The 21,978-nt window shown below is 41.6% G+C and overlaps 1 protein-coding gene across 1 annotated transcript; it reads right to left on the reverse strand.

Moving 5' to 3' along the window:
- Window positions 1-557: 557 nt before the first annotated feature.
- LOC311035247 (uncharacterized protein) lies at window positions 558-17,672 on the reverse strand (the record flags this gene model as incomplete). Its single annotated transcript, XM_084043340.1, has 19 exons — window positions 558-2,000; window positions 2,326-2,685; window positions 3,539-3,587; window positions 3,709-3,818; window positions 3,949-4,020; window positions 5,145-5,303; window positions 5,382-5,681; window positions 5,970-6,090; window positions 6,308-6,406; window positions 6,511-6,713; window positions 8,812-9,064; window positions 9,186-9,295; window positions 9,426-9,497; window positions 11,101-11,256; window positions 11,972-12,262; window positions 12,464-12,731; window positions 12,851-12,960; window positions 13,091-13,162; window positions 17,519-17,672. 19 exons carry the CDS (start codon window positions 17,670-17,672, stop codon window positions 1,462-1,464), a joined length of 3,498 nt encoding a protein of 1,165 aa, XP_083899466.1. The 3' UTR covers window positions 558-1,461.
- Between the last annotated feature and the right edge of the window lie 4,306 nt (window positions 17,673-21,978).

Consider the following 21,978-nt stretch of genomic DNA (forward strand, 5'->3'; position numbering starts at 1 on the left):
AATGTCTTCTAAATCCAACCGTTTTCTGGAGGAAAAAAAAACGTATACGTACTGTAGTTCCTTTGTGGATTTGTATTATTACAAAACATACATTAACCACTTTAGTTTTATACTTCGGCTATATGAAAATAGCTGATCTACAAGCTCACAACCATATGTAGCTCACGTTGCATTGCGACGTGTTGTGAGCTTGAAGATCTGCTATTTTCAAAGGATTTGTACATATTGAACTTGTGAATGGGACATTCTGCAGTATGAGTACTTAATACTTTAAGTACATTTTGATGCCAATACCTTTGTGCTTTTACTCAAGTAAATTTAGATTACCAGACTTTTACTTGTAACAGATTGTTTCTACATTGCAGTATTGATACTTTTACTTAAGTGCAACATGCGAGTACCTTTTCCACCAATGCAAGAAATGTATGTATTATCACAGCCTAATTCTAGGGCCACTAACTTGGTAATGTTCAATCTTATGGCATGTCTGCCCTACTTCACCAAAGAGTCAGAATGCAATTTACCTGAAGAAATACTGAAATAGTCCCGTAATTGCAAATGGAATTTATTTAAACCTATATACACGCTTTATTTGTCAGAATTTGTTTCTGAACAGACATAAGAAAAACATGAAATACAAAATAAACATGGATCAATAAACAGGTGCTACTAACAAAAGAAGAGTTATAGAAATGATCCAACGAGAATCAAATGTTTCGTTTTTCTCCCTTGTTCTCTTTTGTCTTTGTAGTTTTGTTCATACCATGTCTCCTCTTGTTTGGTGTACATCCACTCACTTTTTTGTCTTAGTTTTAGTCCCCATCCATCATTGAAATAACTTTATTTTGTTTCCATTCCATTATATACCGTATTAGCACTATAATTAAAAAGGAAGTTGCCAACTGAAGAGGGGTGGGGGCAGGCAAATCAAATAAATGAGAAAGATTCTCTAAGAAGAAGAATAACGTCAACATTATATTCATATAATTGGTCCTCAATAATGTTAATTAAAAGATGGCATCCTTTCCTTCTACTTGATCTGCACATCAAGAGGTGAGCTGTGGACTGTTCAGAAACCTGAGCTGCCTACCAATGATGTTCATTCTGCTTGTATTTAATAAAAGGATCTTTAACTGTAATACAAGCATGGAATAAAGAGCAAATCTGTAGTTGGAAATGATGATGATGATGTATAGTATAGCCTTGGAGAGAGAATCATCTGTGTAGGCACTTAATCAGCACACAACACATTCTGTGGACAAAGACGTGAACAAAGACGCTACTGTCCAGTCATCGCTGCATGCAGCTTTAATTATTATTGTTATTAGCAGTTGTATTACAAGTCTGGGTAGCTGAATCGGTAGAGCACTTCACTGGACCAAAAGGTTCTGGGTTTGATCCCGGGCACCACCAACTCAGCGTAGGAAGTGCACAGCCACACCGAACATACTAACTATACTATTACCTTCCCATCTCCTTTATACATTTGCTTGTGCGAATGTGCAATTTCAAATTGAATGATTGCGCGAACCCCTTGCCACATTTAAAACACTCAAAAGGTTTTTTGTCGTAGTGAATGAACATGTGTCTTTTCAGGTGACTTGCAGAGCTAAAGGCTTTGGAGCAGAGAGTGCAACTGTAGGGTTTTTCTCCGGTGTGGGACCTCACGTGAAGATTAAGTCCGGATTTGGCAATGAACGCCTTCCCACACAGCTTGCATGAATACGGCTTTTCACCAGTGTGGGTTCTCGTGTGCAGCCTCAGCTCTCCAGGCGATAGAAATTTCTTGCCGCACTGTGTGCACAAGTACTTCTTTTCCCCCTTGTGCATGAGCATGTGTCTCACCAGGTGCTGGATCGACGTCTTCCCACAGATGTGGCACATGTGACACGTTTCACCTGTGTGCGTGCGCACGTGCTCCCGCAGTGAGCCCAAGCGGCGAAACACACGACTGCAGTGCGTGCATGTGTATGGCCTCTGTGGTTTGAGGTGACCAACTCCTGAAAGACATTATATGAAAAAGTAAGGAAAAAGTAGTTAACCAAGGGTTAAGGCAGCAGCAGGATTTTATGAGGTACACACCTCTATAATCCCTCTCTGAGCGACTACAAACACAATCAGATGGCAATTTACGTAAAGAAAGAGAGATACAAACTGCATCACCTCCATCATCGGTGTGTGAATGGGTGAGTGCAATGCACCTTGTGAAGCTATTTATGTAGGCACTACAGAAATGCAGATCATATAGAAATGGAATGATCCTATATCCCAAAAGCATAAAATATCACACATACAAAAGTCACGTTATCTAACTACTTATTGCACCTGGAATGTCCACTTTCTCAGGGATCTCAGGATCTTGTGACATCTCAGGAGGTGTTCCATCCAAATCCACCTCTTTCCATCCCAGCACAGCATCCACGAGACCAAACCATGTACTTCCTCGGTGTTTGGAGCTCCCATTCGCTTTCTCCCTCCTGTATTTCTGTGTCAGATTCTTGACCCTATTGCGACACTGGCTGGGGCTTTTGTGGAAACCCAGGTCGGCCAGTTTGCCGCTGAGCAGGGAGTAAATATGTGTGTTTTTCAGAGTGTTGTTGAGCGCCACCTGAATGCTCTCATCACCCCACAGGTCAAGAAGGGCAATGGTTTCCTTTTCCCATGATGACGAGACTCGAGGTGCATCTGGGTAGACAAATGATTTCTTATGAGGTCAACTGTCCCTATTAAGTAACTTGAAATCCTTGAACTCAAACTAATGTGCTAGTTAGTACAGTAGGTGAACACCAGGTAGCAGCAGAGACAAACTATTGGCAAATGTTGATACTGAAGTAACAACATTTAACTTGGTTTCGTTCCAACCTTGCTCCCCTGTTAACCCATTGAGACCTGAAGCCGATTCTACATGTCTCCTAAATATCAACAGTATTCTGAAAAACGTATGTTTCTATATCAGTGGTGCTCAATCTTTTTCATGTCAAGGACCCCCAAAATTGTGTAATGTATTTGGCCGCGGACCCCCATCAAAATATTTTGTTCCAGGGACCCAGGGAAGGGAAGATTTGAGTTAAAAATGTTCGCTTTAAAAATATATATATATTCAAAGATTTGCACACATTTACACGATTTTTCAAAAATAGCAGATCTACAAGCTCATAGTGCCGCGCTATGAGCTTGTATATCTGCTATTTTTGAATAGCCCAAAGTGTAAAATAATGCTTTTTTAGCTCAAATCTAAAAATGAGACAGTTCCAGGTCTTAATGGGTTAACCACTTTCAACCTAGCATCACTATTTGGGGAACTATAGGAGAAAAAGCTCAAAACTATATATATATATTTTTTTCATGTCAAAAATAGACAATCTACAAGCTCATAACGCCTAACATGACGATGCATTGTATGTCATATGAAAGTGGCTAACTGAGGATAACTAGATAATTTCATAGAGCAATGAGCAAAAACAGTATGCACAAATGTTGGAATGTTCAGCAAAGTGGTATTCTTGATTGGAGAACAAAAATGGCTATATGTTATAACCTGATTTGTCAAACTGTAGACAGGATGGGCTGGCAGGCTGCATCGATTCCTATAAGAAAAATGCATTTAACATACACATTATATGCAGTACATTGTTGGGGATTTAAAACCCCTCTCCTACACACATGGGTTCTATAAAATAAATGAATCAATAATTATAGCTCAGTTACCTGCGAGCTCAGGTTGGACACACTTGACATCCTTCTAGTGTGGGCCTCAAGGAACTGAAGCCTGTTTAAGACCCACACCTGCCTCCCCGTCAAGTGGGCTGCAGCACTCCCTAATTAAATTGACAATGCTTTTATAGGATACCAGGTAAACGATGAACTTAGCATCTGTTTAAATCACATGCCATCTAAATTACATTGCTAACAATATTGTGATCAAGTAAAACAAGTCTAGGTCTTCACCTGATGGAGCCAGCTTCTTGTAACGCAAATACTGGGTGCGCAGGGACTCCCATTTCTTCTTAATTTCTTTTTCTGAAAGAAAAAATAAGTGATTTGATTATAATTAGAAAACATACATAACCTATTCCGCCCTATATACATTTCTGCCATTTGAGGATAGCAGCTCTACAAGCTCACAATGCCACACATTGAGAGCTTGTAGATCTGCCATTTTCAAAAGATTTTCATGACCCTATATTTGTAAACATGTTAGGATAAAATAAGAAAGTTCATGATAGCTTGCGGCTTGCGCCTGTACTCCGTCCTCTCAGTTGCTGTACTCCGTCCTCAACCCTAAACCATCCAATCCTAGCAAAATAAGCAGGGGACAGGGGTTAGGGGGTTTTAAGGCCTTGGTGGTGTTGTAATACCATGAGGAGCATGCATAATCGTAATAACCTTGTATGAGGGCCCCTGCAAGAATCTTCAAAGTATTCTTACTGACTACACAAAAAGCGTGTTCTTTGGTTGAACTCCCTTTTAATACGGTACAAAACGCACACATGGATAGTTCTGTCCATCCACAGCAGTGTTGGGCTTTCATACAACCCGTCAATTCGTATGCATATTATTATTTATCGTGATAACCCGTCACTTCTCGAATCATCATGATTTGTGTGCATGGGGATCTCATTTTAAACAAGCTTAGTGTTTTATGAGTCTTCCAGTTTAGAAGACCTTGTTGTCCTTGTATTGTGAATTTTGTCAACGGGGGGGTTTCAATGTTGTAGCGCTCCACCGTTTTTCTTTTTTCTTCACTCCGTTTGGTGCCCCCCCAGGTTGGTGCCCTGTGCTTCAGCACCTCAAGCCCGTTGGATAAGCCACCACCTCCTCATGTCTTACTAAATAAAGTACATCAATCAATCAAAGCCTAGTCGTATAGCAATAGCAGCACCAGTGGCGTAGCTGAGGGGTAGCAAGTGATGCGGTGCGGGGGGGCCACCAGCAGGGGGGGCCCGCCTGCGCTGATACAAATATTTAAACCGGAAAAAATGTTGATTTATATTGGTCAAACAGAACCGAATTAGACCCAAATTAGACCCGAGTTAGACCCGAAAAATTTCGCTGCGCGTGCGTGCATGTTCGCGGGGAGGCCCAGCGATTCTGCGCTACGCCACTGAGTAGCACTGGATAACGAAACGGCATAGACAGCTTACCTGTGAGGTGAACTTCTGCCTCTATCTCCTTCCAGAGCCTCGACTTCACAATTCGGTCGGAATATAACGTGTCTGTGATATCATACAGCGGTTTCCTCTCCTTCACCAGCTCAATGAAATTCTCCTCCTCCTCCTCCTCAGTCCACGCCGACGCCATTGCTAGACACATAACCATAGCAGATCAACTCCCTGTAGTTTCAAAAACTTTTTTTAAACTACAACGGTGAAGAACCCTACCTGAACGGCTCACAGAAGATGAGATGTTTGGTCGCCCTTTCTTCAAATCTGTGGTTTCATTCCTTTTCCTTTCACTGCAGTTCTCCGGAACCCATTCTTCATCGCTCTGCTTCCCCTCAGCACCCTCCTCTTCCTCAATGCTGTGATCAGACTGTCTGTCTTTGCCCTCCTCAGTCCTGTGTGGTGACAGCTTCTTCCCAGACCTCCTGCACCTCTTTCTGTTGGAGCAGTTCTGCTGTGGTTTGCTTTGAGGAGAAGATGCTGTGGATGGAATGGTACCCCGACTCTGAGCCCAGGAACCTAGGAGGATGGAACATTGAAGAGCTATTCATAGATAAAATACTTCCTCCTGTAGAGATCATTGTTGTAGCTTTCTTCTAAAAAAAAAAAAAAAAAAAGATTGGAATTGCAATAATAATTTCACTCGCCCATACATTTGCACATACATGGAATTTTGACTTACTTACTTTACGTTACAGTTAACATATAGGATTATACAACTCACATGAGAAACGTATATATATATATAAAATGTGTTTCTATGTTTAGCATCATGCACTATATACACAGTATGATTTTATAACATACATTTTCTGGCATTTCCCTGCTGTGTGTGGTGATGGAACAGAGTCTTTAGTTGGTCCGGTTCCAACTCCAGTCGTCCACATTCTTTCAGAAGAGAGGGTGAAGCACTGAGCAACTCTGCTGTCTGAAAGGAACAAGGGGAACCCATTTGTATTTACAAATAAAAGTAAGACATCAAATTGTGTTTTATACACTAGCTCACAACTTTGTGTCCCAGAACTGCTGCAGTTTTCTTCCCAAAGTGTCCATGAACAAGACACTGAACCTTGTACAATTCACCCTGAACCACAAAGTCAGCTAAATAAATAAGTCAAGTCACAGTAGATTATTCAATATGGTACCTGTTTGATGTCTGGTAAAGGCAGCAGTTTATCCAATCTGGAGATGAATTCCCACACCAGTGTCTTTAAGTCTTCGTAACAAGGATCACTGGGTGTTGGCTAATTACGTAAGGGGAAAATGGCCAGAGTGTGAGTATGGTCGACAGGAATATGAAGACTTTAAAACATCTACTAAATCATTTTTAAACAAAAGTCCATCTCACCCTTGCGCTCAGTCCGAGCAGAAGGTCAACCTTCTCTCTGTGACTCAGCAGGTGGGGAACCACCTCCGTCACCAACTGCACCAGCTCCTCCACCTTCCCATAATGCATCACGTCACAATGCTGAACCACCTGCCAGGCAAACGCTGACGTCAGACGCAAGGTTGGAACCATAGGAGACAAGGTGGAGCAGGTCAGTTGGCCTCCTGTACGTGGGAATGAAGGAAAGGTTGTCAGGGACAACGTGGAACTCTCAACATGATTATTGCAAATATCGTTGGTCCAAATTAGATGAAGTGTAATTGTAAATATTCTACAGTGCAGGTAGGGGTCTTCAACGTTTTTCAGGCCAAGGACACCTTAGCTGAGAGAGTGATGAAGCAGGGAAACCTATATTGTGTAAAACTGTGATGTAGATTCAACTTTTTCCATAGATAGCTTCATAGACTATCATCAGTTATGCGTAAATTCATGTTTATTTGTTAGTTTACGGCTGTACCAGATCTACAAGCTCAAACGCGTCGCGATGCTTGTAGATCAGCTATTTTCAAATAGCCAAAGTCAATAGGGCTGAAGTGGTTCATGTATGTTTTGTAATAATATTTAAAATCTACAAAGTAACTAAAGTTGCCCAATAATTGTAGTGGAGTAAAAGTACTATATTTGCCTCTGAGATGTAATGGAGTAGAAGTAAAAGTATTGAAAATTGGAAATACTCCAGTTAAAATACCTCACAATTGTACAGTACTCGAGTACATGTACTTAGTTACTTTCCACCACTGCTCACAGTACACAGTAGTCTACTTGACATTACTGCCATTTCCAAAGCAATGCAGCATACTGTAGAAGTAGATTGTTAGATTTTTGAGGAAGCCATTGAGCCAATGTTATTGTTGAGCCAATACTTCCAGAAGGCTCAACAGTAAATTCATTTTAGAAAACAAAAACTGACATCACACAAAAAGGTTGGAACCATATTGACAAGGTTGAGGTGAGCTTATAGATCAGCCATTTTCTCACAACACTGTTAAGTATAAGGCTTAAATGGTTAATGGGAAATTAATACTATACAGCAGTTGCAACCCTAGTGCCTTCACTATAGCCTAATATAATAACAATAATAGCCTAATATAATAATAGTCCAATATAATAATACAAATAATAATATTAACAGCCTAATAAGCTGCTCCTGACAGATATTAGTGATTTAACAGTGATTAAAATCACTGTTGATATGAATTGATGCAGTTTCTTACCAGCAGCATCATTTGACCTTTGTTGATCCATATTCCTCGTTTAAATGACACTTTTTACATTAGTATTTACAGTACAACTTGTGGGTGGAACTAAAGTAACTGCAGCTAGTTATAGTCCAGGCATTTTAAGCAAAAATGGGGGTCTACCTCCCATTAATTGCAACAAAACCAAACTCAGATGATTTTGTATCCTTGATATGTCCTGAATGAAAAAGTTGCAAGGAATTGTGTGAAGGGAAAGTTTTGAAAATGGCCTAAATATGACCTTACCAACAACAATTTTTAGCCCTTTCAGTCTAGGCAGAATTTCAGAAATGTGCTGATTTAAAGACAAATCATGTTTATTATTTATATCATGCATGTTTTTTTGGGGTTTTAAGGGATGCCGAATCCAAATCTGCTGTATGCCCATTTAAAAAATGGCTGCCAATGCCTCAAAATTGACCATTTAAAGATGGCGGCCAACATACTGAACTATATTAAAAACATATATTTCTGACTAAACAAGGTAGAATCTTGGTTCGATTTTGCGGTTTTCATATATGGGGAATCCATTGCCATATTCTGATTTGAGATCAAATGTGAGGAAATGGCTTAAAATTCATATTTATTGTGACAATTGTCATTATATGGGGTAATTACAAAACATGTGGGACAAATTCCTTAACAAGAAATGTCCTTACCAATGTGTTTGAAAAATACAAATTACCGTGACTGCATCTCAGTAGCAGAGCGGCTCATGATCACCCTGCGCTTCTTGGCAACAGGTAAGCAACGAACACCTTTTCTTATTTTTTACCAACTGTAGTTACTGTTGTCTTTTTGTATGTCAGTCCTTACCAGGAGCTTTAATTTATTATTATTTACTAGACCATAGCCAGTGAAGTGCGCAGGCGAAAGTAGTTGCAAGCGTGCAAGCTTTTAAACACTTGAGCCCTGGGTTGGGTAAAATATATATATTGTATTGCACATTTATCTATATATATACATACATATATACACACACACACACACACACACACGTTTAGCAATGAATTTCCAAACGCACCTATGGCAGTGGGTACTTCTGCGAGGGTACAGTCCTCCAGGGGGACACTGGGCCTCTGATACTGGGCCTCTGGCGTGCTGGTCAGGAACCGGTTGTCGCTCTCTGCATCAGAACTGTCTGCATCAGAAGTCTGGTCTACTCGGGTCAGAAACCGGTTTGCACTCTCTGCAGCCGTGAAGCCATCTGCTTCCACCCTTGGCATGCTGGTCAGAAACCGATTGTCACTCCCTGTATCTGCATTCTGCATCGATTCCTATAAGAAACATACATTTTACATACACATTATATGCAGTACATTGTTGGGGATTTAAAACCCCTCTCCTACACACATGGGGTCTATAAAAGAAATTAATTAATAATTATAGCTCAGCTACCTGCGAGCTCAGGTTGGACAGACTTGACATCCTTCTAGTGTGGGCCTCAAGGAACTGAAGCTTGTTTAAGACCCACACCTGCCTCCCCGTCAAGTGGGCTGCAGCACTCCCTAATTAAATTGACAATGCTTTTATAGGATACCAGGTAAACGATGAACTTAGCACCCGTTTAAATCACATGCCATCTAAATTACATTGCTAACAATATTGTGATCAAGTAAAACAAGTCTAGGTCTTCACCTGATGGAGCCAGCTTCTTGTACCGCAAATACTGGGTGCGCAGGGACTCCCATTTCTTCTTCATTTCTTTTTCTGAAAGAAAAAATAAGATTTGATTATAATTAGAAAACATACATAACCAATTCCGCCCTATATACATTTCTGCCATTTGAGGATAGCAGCTCTACAAGCTCACAATGCCACACATTGAGAGCTTGTAGATCTGCCATTTTCAAAAGATTCAATGTTGTAGCGCTCCACCGTTTTTCTTTTTTCTTCACTCCGTTTGGTGCCCCCCCAGGTTGGTGCCCTGTGCTTCAGCACCTCAAGCCCGTTGGATAAGCCACCACTGGTCCTCATGTCTTACTAAATAAAGTACATCAATCAATCAAAGCTAGAGTTCTCAACGGGCCTGAAAATTAAGGCTCGGCCCTAACTGGGCCCGACTGGGCCGGCCCGAGGCTCGGCCCGAATCCGACTATTACCGTCATGTTAGGCCCAAAAGCCTGAATAAACCCGAAAAAGACGTGATTCTTCTTTTTTTATATATATATATATTTTTTCCTTTTCTGAATGTGTATTTATCTATTATGAAGATGGCGCTGACAGCGCTGACTGACGTTAACTTACACTGTGCTTACACTGTGCTGATTTAAATTAAGTTAAATCCTTGTCTTGCTCACACGACGACACACCTCTGTGCAATGCAATGCATCGTCTGCATTTCTCTGCCTCTCTCAAAGTCAACTTTGAATATGAGTCATAGAGTTAAAGGTTTGGTGCAGTCCAATTGGAAACATTTGGACCCTACCTGGTCGTAGTGTTGTAATGTTGCCTGGACCTGGTCCAATGGTCCTGTCATTAAGAATGAATGACTGACGCTGCTACAGCTAAATCCTTTGATCTCCGCAACATATTCTTCACCTCCTCCTCTTAAACACCTTCGGTTTTAGTCAAACTGACCCCCAACTTGGAAGCAACGGGAGGTTGTTTGTTTATAATGATTCACAATGAATCTTTGGATTTGATGAGGACTCCCGTGGTCGCTATAGTTTACTTTCAACTGGAGTCGCAGAATCACTTTGTTTCTTTTTCCTCGGTAGGTTTCACTGTTGTAACATACTTGCTTAAATATGCACACTTTGCAGCTGTTCAGATTATTTTGTTTCCCCAAATTCGACTTGTAAACAAGCCGTGAGTTAAATCACATGATGGCACATGGTGGCTAGAATGGAATACAAGAAACGCTCGTCCAAAAACACTCGCCCCAAAACACACTCACCGGGTCTAATCTGGCGGCCTCTGTCCTTGAAATGAATGGGGCGAGTGTGTTTTGGGGGCGTAACACTTTTTTTTTTACTCTATCTCTCACCCTGCTGCATGAGCCCTGAGCAGCACAGTGCAAGTTAACGCCAGTCAGTCAGCACCATGTTCATAATAGATAAATACACATTCAGACAGAACATAATTAAAAAATATGTTATGAAAAATATTTTTAAAAAAACACTTTTTTTTTTTTTTCATGGAGCCCGAGGCTCGGCTCGGCCAATTAGCAAAATAATGCGTCGCATACTTTTGAGGCCCGGCTCGGCCCGAAAACGTCGGGTCGGGTTCGGGTAGAATTTGAGAACTCCAATCAAAGCCTAGTCGTATAGCAACAGTAGCACTGGATAACAAAACGGCATAGACAGCTTACCTGTGAGGTGAACTTCTGCCTCTATCTCCTTCCAGAGCCTCGACTTCACAATTCGGTTGGAATATAACGTGTCTGTGATATCATACAGCGGTTTCCTCTCCTTCATCAGCTCAATGAAATTCTCCTCCGCCTCCTTAGTCCACACCGACGCCATTGCTAGACACATAACCATAGCAGATCAACTCCCTGTAGTTTCACAAACTTTTTTAGCCGCTTGCTGAAAGCGCGGCTCTACAAACTGGCTCAGACTTTGTCATCCCCGACATGTATTTGTCTATTGGCTGTCCTGGCTGTCCTTCACTACTTTAAGCCAATGGCGACACGAATGGGGAGACGGCCCGCCCACCACAGTAACAGCGCTCCGCTGTCCGCTCCCCTCATTCACACTGCAACAGTTGCAGACAGTGCAAGTTGTATTGCAGTCTCAGGCAGGAGGGTTAGCCTAAATGCTAGCGTGCTTCATTAGACCTAGTTTGGCTATTAAGTTATTATTTGGCCATGTTCACACTGACTTCAATCTTTGCTATTGTTGGGAAGACCTGTGTGGTGTCTAAAAATGTTGACACCACTTATATAAAAAACATTATTATCATTTAGCGTCGCAAATTCTGTTGCCAGGTTTGGCGAGAGAAACAAGTAATCCGAAAAACAAGTAATCAGGTAGGCCTATAGGAGAAAACGTTTTTTTTCTTCAAAGTGAGCGTTTTTTTTCTTTCAAAAGGAGATATATTTTTTCAAAAAAGTTTTTCTTTCAAAAAGTTTTTTTATTTCATTTTTTCAACGGCAGATTGGGGCAAAAAAAGCCTGCCGCAAGCGGCTATATTATGACTTTGTCATTTCTTGTTTAAACTACAACGATGAAGAACTCTACCTGGGGTCGATCGGTGACGATGCCGCCCCCTCGCCCGGTTCGCCCTCACAGAAGATGAGATGTTTGGTCGCCCTTTCTTCAAATCTGTGGTTTCATTCCTTTTCCTTTCACTGCAGTTCTCCGGAACCCATTCTTCATCGCTCAGAGGAGCACCCTCCTCTTCCTCAATGCTGTGATTAAACTGTCTGTCTTTGTCCTCCTCAGTCCTGTGTGGTGACAGCTTCTTCCCAGACCTCCTGCACGTCTTTCTGTTGGAGCAGTTCTGCTGTGGTTTGCTTTGAGGAGAAGATGCTGTGGATGGAATGGTATATATAAATGGGTAAAATATATATATTGCACATTTATCTAACCCAGTTTAGCTATATACAGTATGCGCGCATATATATATATGTGTGTGTGTGTGTGTGTGTGTGTGTGTGTGTGTGTGTATATATATATATACACACACACACACACACATACACATTTTTAGCAATGTATTTCCAAAAGCACCTATGGCAGTGGGTACTTCTGCGAGGGTAGAGTCCTCCAGGGGGACACTGGGCCTTCGATACTGGGCCTCTGGCGTGCTGGTCAGGAACCGGTTGTCGCTCTCTGCATCAGAACTGTCTGCATCAGAACTGTCTGCATCAGAAGTCTGGTCTACTCGGGTCGGAAACCGGTTTGCACTCTCTGCAGCCGTGAAGACATCTGCTTCCACCCTTGGCATGCTGGTCAGAAACCGATTGTCACTCCCTGTATCTGCATTCTGCATCGATTCCTATAAGAAAAATACATTTAACATACACATTATATGCAGTACATTGTTGGGGATTTAAAACCCCTCTCCTACACACATGGGGTGCATAAAATAAATTAATCAATAATTATAGCTGTTACCTGCGAGCTCAGGTTGGACACACTTGACATCCTCCTAGTGTGGGTCACAAGGAACTGAAGCCTGTTTAAGACCCACACCTGCCTCCCCGTCAAGTGGGCTGCAGCACTCCCTAATTAAATTGACAATGCTTTTATAGGATACCAGGTAAACGATGAACTTAGCATCTGTTTAAATCACATGCCATCTAAATTACATTGCTAACAATATTGTGATCAAGTAAAACAAGTGTAGGTCTTCACCTGATGGAGCCAGCTTCTTGTAACGCAAATACTGGGTGCGCAGGGACTCCCATTTCTTCTTCATTTCTTTTTCTGAAAGAAAAAATAAGATTTGATTATAATTAGAAAACATACATAATCAATTCCGCCCTACATACATTTCTGCCATTTGAGGATAGCAGCTGTACAAGCTCACAATGCCACACATTGAGAGCTTGTAGATCTGCCATTTTCAAAAGATTTTCATGACCCTACATTTGTAAACATGTTAGGATAAAATAAGAAAGCTCATGATAGCTTGCGGCTTGCGCCTGTACTCAGTTGCTGTACTCCGTCCTCAACCCTAAACCACCAGCAACCACCGGTCAGTCCTATACAAAAAGCGTGTTCTTTGGTTGAACTCCCTTTTAATACGGTACAAAACGCACACATGGATAGTTCTGTCCATCCACAGCAGTGTTGGGCTTTCATACAACCCGTCAATTCGTATGCCTATTATTATTTATCGTGATAACCCGTCACTTCTCGAAACATCATGATTTGTGTGCATGGGGATCTCATTTTAAACAAGCTTAGTGCTTTATGAGTCTTCCAGTTTAGTAGACCTTGTAGTCCTTGTGTTGTGAAAAACGGGGGGGATGGGGGATGGTGTAGCGCGGTGCCCTCCCGGTGTTTCAATTTGTAACGAGACCAGATCAAGTTGTGACCGCGTCGACTGTTGTCCTAGTATCAGCAGATGTTGTCCCCCGGTGAAAGAACACGTAGCTGTCCTCGTCAATGCTGTTTTTTTCTTCTTATATCACAATGCCAAAACATACCGATCTGATTCTTGTTTGGATGAAGAAACGCCAGACAGCCAAACACTCACGTTGCGTTGTGGATGGCTCTCCGTTGGTTTTGTTGTTGTTGTTGTTGAGGAAAAGGAAGACAACCACTTCCTGTGTCAGTCTCTCTAACAATAGATTTACACGTTTTATAAACGCAACTATTCGCCATTGGAGTCGGAGTCAACATGTGTAAGGTACAATCATTATTCAGCCCATTGAAAGCGTGCAAATAAACGCATCAAGGAATTAATATATAAATAAATGATCATTCACTCCTGGGATTCGAACTCTTCCCAACGTCAGCATAAATACACCAGACAGGTGCTTACACCAGCGAGCCATTCTTCTCACAACAATTGTGTACCGTTAACAACTCATAGAGTATACAACCAGCCATTAAAAAACAAATCAGACATGGCCGCCAGATCAACATGAGACCTCAAGTCACCACACTGATTTTATTTATTTTACTGGTCTCCAACACACGGCTGTTTAGTACAGATTTGTTTCTAAAATATCTCACCATGATCATCTATTATTCATTATGTTATAGGCTACTTAGAAATAGTACATATGATGCATGATAGGTTAAATAAACTGTTCGTTTATGATCGATGGTAGGTCTAATGATCAATGCTTATTTATATTGACCAGATCTGTAGAGGGCGCAGGTGAGTAATAATTTCCGTCTGGCGGACATATTTTATTTTCTGCCCAAAAAGTGTATTATACAGAGATGGTGGGGTCCTGAGATGTAACCCACCGTGGAGAATAGTCTTTCAACAACACCAAACGGCCTTTGTTTCGATGAGTGGCGAAATCGTTTTCTTTAGTTTTACTACAGTTGGAGACCTCGCACGGTAGTGGAATTTTCAGTCAATGGGAGGAGCACCGCTCCTAACGGAGACCAGAGCTCTAAATGGACATGCCTTGAAATGCCATTTTCTGTGCAGCGGCTGCAACTGTATCTTAAAACATACGATTTCCAGGTGATTAGATTACATAAACATTAGCTTCAATAATTGGTAGGACATTTAAAACCCTACGTCCGCTGCCAGTACTGCTCCCGGTGTTTCAATTTGTAACGAGACCGGATCAAGTCGAGACCGCGTCTACTGTTGTCCTAGTAACAGCAGATGTTGTCCCACGGTGAAAGAACGCGTAGCTGTCCTCGTCAATGCCGTTTTTTTTTTTTTTCATATCACAGTGTCAAAACATACCGATCTGATTCTTGTTTGGATGAAGAAACGTCAGGCAGACGAACACTCACGTTGCGTTGTGGACGGCTCTCCGTTGGTTTTGTTGTTGTTGTTGAGGAAAAGGAAGACAACCACTTCCTGTGTCAGTCTCTATAACATTAGATTTACACGTTTAATAAATGCAACTATTTGCCATTGGAGTCGGAGTCAACATGTGTAAGGTACAATCACTATTCAGCCCATTCAAAGCGTGCAAATAAACGCATCAATGAATTAATAAATATATAAATAAATGTTCATTCCCTCCTGGGATTCGAACTATTCCCAATGTCAGCATAAATACACCAGACAGGCGCTTACTCCGGTGCGCCATTCTTTTCACAACCAAGAGGTACCATACACAACTCATAGAGTATACAACCAGCCATTATTAAACAAAACAGACATGGTCACTAGATAGATCAGATCAACTAGAGACCTCAGTCACCACACTGATTGTATTGTACTGGTCTCCAACACGGCTGTTTACTACAGATTTGTTTCTAAAATATCTCACCATGATCATCTATTATTCATTATGTTATAGGCTACTTAGAAATAGTAAATGTGACGCATGATAGGTTAGATAAACTGTTCGTTTATGATCTAGGCCTAATGATTAATGGTTATTTATATTGACCAGATCTGTAGAGGGCGCAGGTGAGTAATTTAAATAATTCCGTCTGGTGGACAGGTTTTATTTTCTGCCCAAAAAGTGTATTATACAGAGAAGGTGGTGTGCTGAGATGTAACCCACCGTGGACAATAGTTTTTCAGCAACACAAAACAGCCTTTGTTTCGATGAGTAGCGAAATCGTTTTCTTTAGTTTTACTACAGTTGGAGACCTCGCACGGTAGTGGAATTTTCAGTCAATGGGAGGAGCACCGCTCCTAATGGAGACTAAATGGACATGCCTTGAACTGCCATTTTCTGTGCAGCGACTGCAACTGTATCTTAAAACATACTATTTCCAGGTGATTAGATTACATAAACATTAGCTTCAATAATTTGTAGGACATTTAAAATTGACTGGTCAATAATCACGTCACTGTAATGTGGGGTTTCAGACACTTTTGGCCATATTTTCTCTATAATTGGTCATGTTATAAACAGTTTATCTAACCTATCATGCGTCACATTTACTATTTATAAGTAGCCTATAACATAATGAATAATAGATGATCATGGTGAGATATTTTAGAAACAAATATGTAGTAAACAGCCGTGTTGGAGACCAGTACAATACAATCAGTGTGACTGAGGTCTCTAGTTGATCTGATCTATCTAGTGACCATGTCTGTTTTGTTTTTTAATGGCTGGTTGTATACTCTATGAGTTGTTTATGGTACCTCTTTGTTGTGAAAAGAATGGCGCACCGGAGTAAGCGCCTGTCTGGTGTATTTATGCTGACATTGAGAAGAGTTCGAATCCCAGGAGGGAATGAACATTTATTTATATGTTTATTAATTCATTGATGCGTTTATTTGCACGCTTTGAATGGGCTGAATAGTGATTGTACCTTACACATGTTGACTCCGACTCCAATGGCAAATAGTTGCATTTATAAAAACGTGTAAATCTAATGTTATAGAGACTGACACAGGAAGTGGTTGTCTTCCTTTTCCTCAACAACAACAACAACAACAAAACCAACGGAGAGCCGTCCACAACGCAACGTGAGTGTTCGTCTGTCTGGCGTTTCTTCATCCAAACAAGAATCAGATCGGTATGTTTTGACATTGATTGATTGATTGATTGATTGATTGATGTACTTTATTTAGTAAGACATGAGAACAGTACATGGCAGTACATAACAGTACATGGAAGTACAAATTCGCAATACAAGGTCTACTAAACTGGATAGCTCAGTTAAGCACGTAGCTTGTTTAAGATGAGATCCCCATGCACACAAATCATGTTGACATATAAGAGACAGACAGATATACACACTACTATACAGAATGTCATACATTGTGATATGAAAACAAAAAACAACAGGCATTGACGAGGACAGCTACGTGTTCTTTCACCGTGGACAACATCTGCTGTTACTAGGACAACAGTAGACTCGGTCTCACTTTAATCTGGTCTCGTCTTAATCTTTGTCACCGGTTTGGCTACAATGGGAAACATGGCCACAGGCTGACTAAATAAGCGATTTAAACGGGTAGTTTAGCTGCCGACCTAAAATATTATGCCACCAACCAAATCTTAAAAATCCGTGCGGTTTGGAATCTACCATTAGTATTGGGATACGACGTATACAAAAGGGTAAAGAGCGGAGCCTTGGCGGACGTTCCACCGATCCTGGATGAGAACGACATGGAACCTCATCTCGGAGCTGTATAGCGGAGTGAGCGGTTCTTTATGGAGCTAAGCTTACCTGTGAGGTGAACTTCTGCCTCTATCTCCTTCCAGAGCCTCGACTTCACAATTCGGTTGGAATATAACGTGTCTGTGACATCATACAGCGGTTTCCTCTCCTTCATCAGCTCAATGAAATTCTCCTCCGCCTCCGTAGTCCACGCCGACGCCATTGCTAGACACACAACCATAACAGAGCTAACATACCTCACTTCTATTGGCTGAGCCACACAATCTACTTCCGCTTGTGTGTAACCACTAATGTGTCCCCCCAGCAACACACACCGTTAGAGATGGGATTTATGCAGTGGTGCAAAGTAACTGAGTACATTTACTCAAGTACTGTACTTAAGTACAGTTTTGAGGTATTTTTTACTTTATTGGAATATTTCCAATTTTCTGTACTTTAACTTCTACTCCAGTACATCTCAGAGGCAAATATTGTACTTTTACTCCACTACAATTATTTGAAAACTTGAGTCTAGTTAGTTTGGAGATTTTGATTATTATTACAAAACACACATTATCCACTTCAGCCCTTCATATTTTGCCCATTTGGAAATAGCAGATCTACAAGCTCACAGTGCGTCGCCATGCGACGCACTGTGAGCTTGTAGATCTGCTATTTTCAAAATATGTATTTTTTTGAATTCCAGACTTTTACTTGTGGTCAGGGTACTAAAGTATAATTCGCGTCCTGCATGAAGCACACAGCTTTAAACATGAGTGGAGTATGTCTACATTGCAGTATTGATACTTTGTACTTTTTCCACCACTGGATTTATGCAAGGCCCCAGAACCGCGGTAGAACAGTGAAGCGGCCGTCGCCTGGTGGTCAAATCTGGGATAGCAACACTTCCACATTTAAAATGCTACTGCGCGTGCGTCTAGCGTTTGAAACCCTAGTGCGCCTGCTCATAACTACCTTGTATGTTTATTATATTTTTTATATTTGTATTATTGTATGATATTATTGTATTGTATATTATATATATGTGCTATTATATTGTAATAATGAATATAATATATAAGTAGTTCATATATAGTAATACATAATATAATTAATGTATATTAATTTTGTATATTGATAATTACAATATAATATTGATTAATATATAGTCATGTATAATATTGTTTTTATTATTATTACAATGTATATTGTTACATATTATAATGGCTCCCTACCCCTTCTCTCCCCAACGTAGTCGTTATGTCTATAGACCCCTTAACAGACGACGTCATACTGGCTGCGTGCAGCCAGTATGCGCGCAACGAAACCCATTATATCAGGTCTCGTTAGGACGCGTCTCACTAGTCAACACACACAAGAGGGGGTTGGGGTGTGCTGAAACCAGTGCACCCCGAAACAGGTTGGGAATTGATTGCGTGAAACAATCACCTGTGCGTCCAGGCTCAATGTTAGTAAACAAATAATTGGTCTATTGACTCCTCCCCACACACATTTCTGTGTTGTCACTGCTGTTGAATCCTACTGACTCACCTGCCAGTGAGGAGCCCCCACCGGGAGGACGTAGAGAGCCTTCGTCCTACTCCTCCCGCCCAACACTCCCTGCTGACAGGCTCCGCCCCCAGCCCGTAGGAGTACATGCAATGCCAATTATCACCCTCCTCGCCCGCTCGGCTTCCCTCCCCCAAACACGGGCCAATAGGGCATAGCAGTGGCGGCCATTTTCTGGTTCCACTTCAAAATACTCAATGCATTTTTCCCATTGACGTTTCCAAAAATATTTAGATCAATTCATTTAAGCCTAGAATCAAGCCATCCAGGGTCCTGGTGAATCATGACCATAAATCGTTTGATTCTGTGAAAAAACCTTTTTGAAAACGGCAAAACAAAGGGTATTTATTAAATATAGTATATCATATAATTAAATATAAAATACAAAAGAAAAATCACAGAAAAAAATGTTTTATGGTCATGATTCACCAGGACCCTGGATGGCTTGATTCTAGGCTTAAATGAATTGATATAAATATTTTTGGAAATGTTAATGGGAAAAATGCATTGAGTATTTTCAAGTGGAACCAGAAAATGGCCGTCACTGCTATGCCCTATTGTGTTCCAATAAGACGATCTACAAAGCCGGATGCACCACGCTAGATTTGAACCCACAACCTTCGTGGTGGTGGGCAGCTCCTTTACCACTGCCCAACCGAGCGCTCGTATTAACTAATTTTGCCGGGGACCCCCTGGAACCCCCTCAGGGACCCCTGGGGGTCCCCGGACCCCACTTTGAGAAGCAGAGAACCACTGGCCTTGGCCTACATGGTATCAAAGCATTGATCTTTCTGACACTCTGTGTGTGTGTGTGTGTGTGTGTGTGTGTGTGTGTGTGTGTGTGTGTGTGTGTGTGCGTGCGTGTGTGTGCGTGCGTGCGTGCGTGCGTGCGTGCGTGCGTGTGTGTGTTTGTTTACAAGTCACTGAGGACAAGGACCAGCAGCACACCATAGGAAGCTGCTTGGTGAGACCAAATATTGTCAAAAATGTTGATTTTGTATTATTATACTATTATGTCCCCATATAGTAGCATATGAAAATAGACATTGTGAGGAACCATGTCCCTGGTCCTCACAGGAAAAAAATGTTTTTTTTAGATTTACAATTATAAAAATATTCCTGTTGGGGTTATGATTAGGATATGAGGAGGATGTTTGGGATACACAAATAAGTCGGTGTGTCCAAAAGCGTAGATACTGCCCTTCAAAGCCAAAGTGCAGTAACTACGTTTTTGGACACACTGACTTGCGTGTGTGTGTGTGTGTGTTGTCATCTTTCGAGCAGTGGTTCTCAAAGTGCGGCCTGGGGTTTAACCACTGTAACCCTATTTTATATTCTGGATATTTGAAAATAGCAGATCTACAGGCTTGCGAGTATTGTGAGCTATTTTCACTTTAAAAAAAAAAGGTCTTCAGTGATTCCTTCATAATGTATCTGTGTAAGTTTGGCGGAAACACCAAATGTCTCTTTTTGGTGTTGAGCTGTAATATTGTGTGGACCTTTGAGCCACAGGACAAAGCACTCCTCTCCTCCACGTCATCGGCGCCCATACCCTAGGTGGGGTTGGTGAAAGGGCCTACTCTGTGTGGAGTTTGCATGTTCTTCCCGTGTCTCCTAGGGTAGTTAATACCCTCACAAAAACATGTAGTAATCCTGGTCACTATACTGCCTCCCCCTGGTCAGCCGGGGCGCCTGATGGAGGAGAAGGGAACTGGTTGGAATAACGTGTTCCTTCCACGCGCTATGTCCAACCAGGGAAACTCCCCCCTGTCAGGTGATAAGAAGCGGCCTGCTTGCTCCTCATGCATTGAAGGAGGCATGAGCTTCAGCTTGGGCTCTCCCTAGGCTGGCAGAGGGTAGGTAGTGCCCAGGATTACATAGGCAATTGGCACTGGGTGAAAAAATGTGGGTTACAAAATCGTGGGATAAAAATTATAAAGTAAAAAAAAAGGACAAAGCACCAGGTCAGCAGCTGTGATTACAGATGTTGATTTAGTTAGATCAATATTATATCAACATGTTCACATTACAGATGTAGATTTATTAAGTTATATCAATATTATATCAACATGTTCGCATTACAGATGTAGATTTATTAAGTTAGATCAATATTATATCAACATGTTCAGATTACAGATGTAGATTTATTAAGTTAGATCAATATTATATCAACATGTTCAGACACTGTCATCACTGATGATGTGTCCAACACAATCCCACTCCTTGACCCCCAAATATGTCACTTTAACTCCTCTGCAATTAATTGAAAACTTTAATTTCTAGTTACTTTTTAGATTTAGATTATTATTATTACAAAACACACATTAACCATTTCAGCCCTCAAGGACCCCCTCAAGGACCTCTGGGGGTCGCCATACTCCACTTTGAGAACCACTGCTCTTAGGAGCACAGCTAACCAAGAGAGTCTATCTGCAGACTGCAGACTCTAGGGGTGTATCCTATTGGGGCGTTTCCCATTGTAAGGGGGCATTTCGTATTCCTTGGACCATGACGGAGGCGCGCCGACTCAGCAGACCTTGAGGCCGAGGAGTCGCGCCCGAGCGCCTCCAGGCGCGAGTGCCCACGACGACCGGCCGATGGTCTGCTAGTCGACTAAGCGCCGTCCGAGTTATGTACCGATAGGCACAGAATCGTAAATGATGTTGTGGGGACTGCGTTTGCCCCAAAACGAAACGCCCCCTTACAATGAGAAACGCCCCAATAGGATACACCCCTAGTCTGCAGTCTGCAGACAAACCCCTCTCCAGCTAACTCTTGCTGCTTTTTTTACCACCTCCCCTAAAAGCGTCATTCCGTGAAGGAACCAATCCGTTGGCTCTAAACATGCTTCTCCTCACCTCCATCCAATGAGAAACTAGTTTCTCCCCCATCCCGTTTTTATGCAAGAATGACAGGAGTACAATACATCTGTCACTCCCCCCTGAACGAACCAATCAATA

The sequence above is a fragment of the Gymnoscopelus microlampas genome (genome assembly GCF_963454915.1).
Source record: "Gymnoscopelus microlampas genome assembly, chromosome: 19".
Classification (NCBI taxonomy): Eukaryota; Metazoa; Chordata; class Actinopteri; order Myctophiformes; family Myctophidae; genus Gymnoscopelus; species Gymnoscopelus microlampas.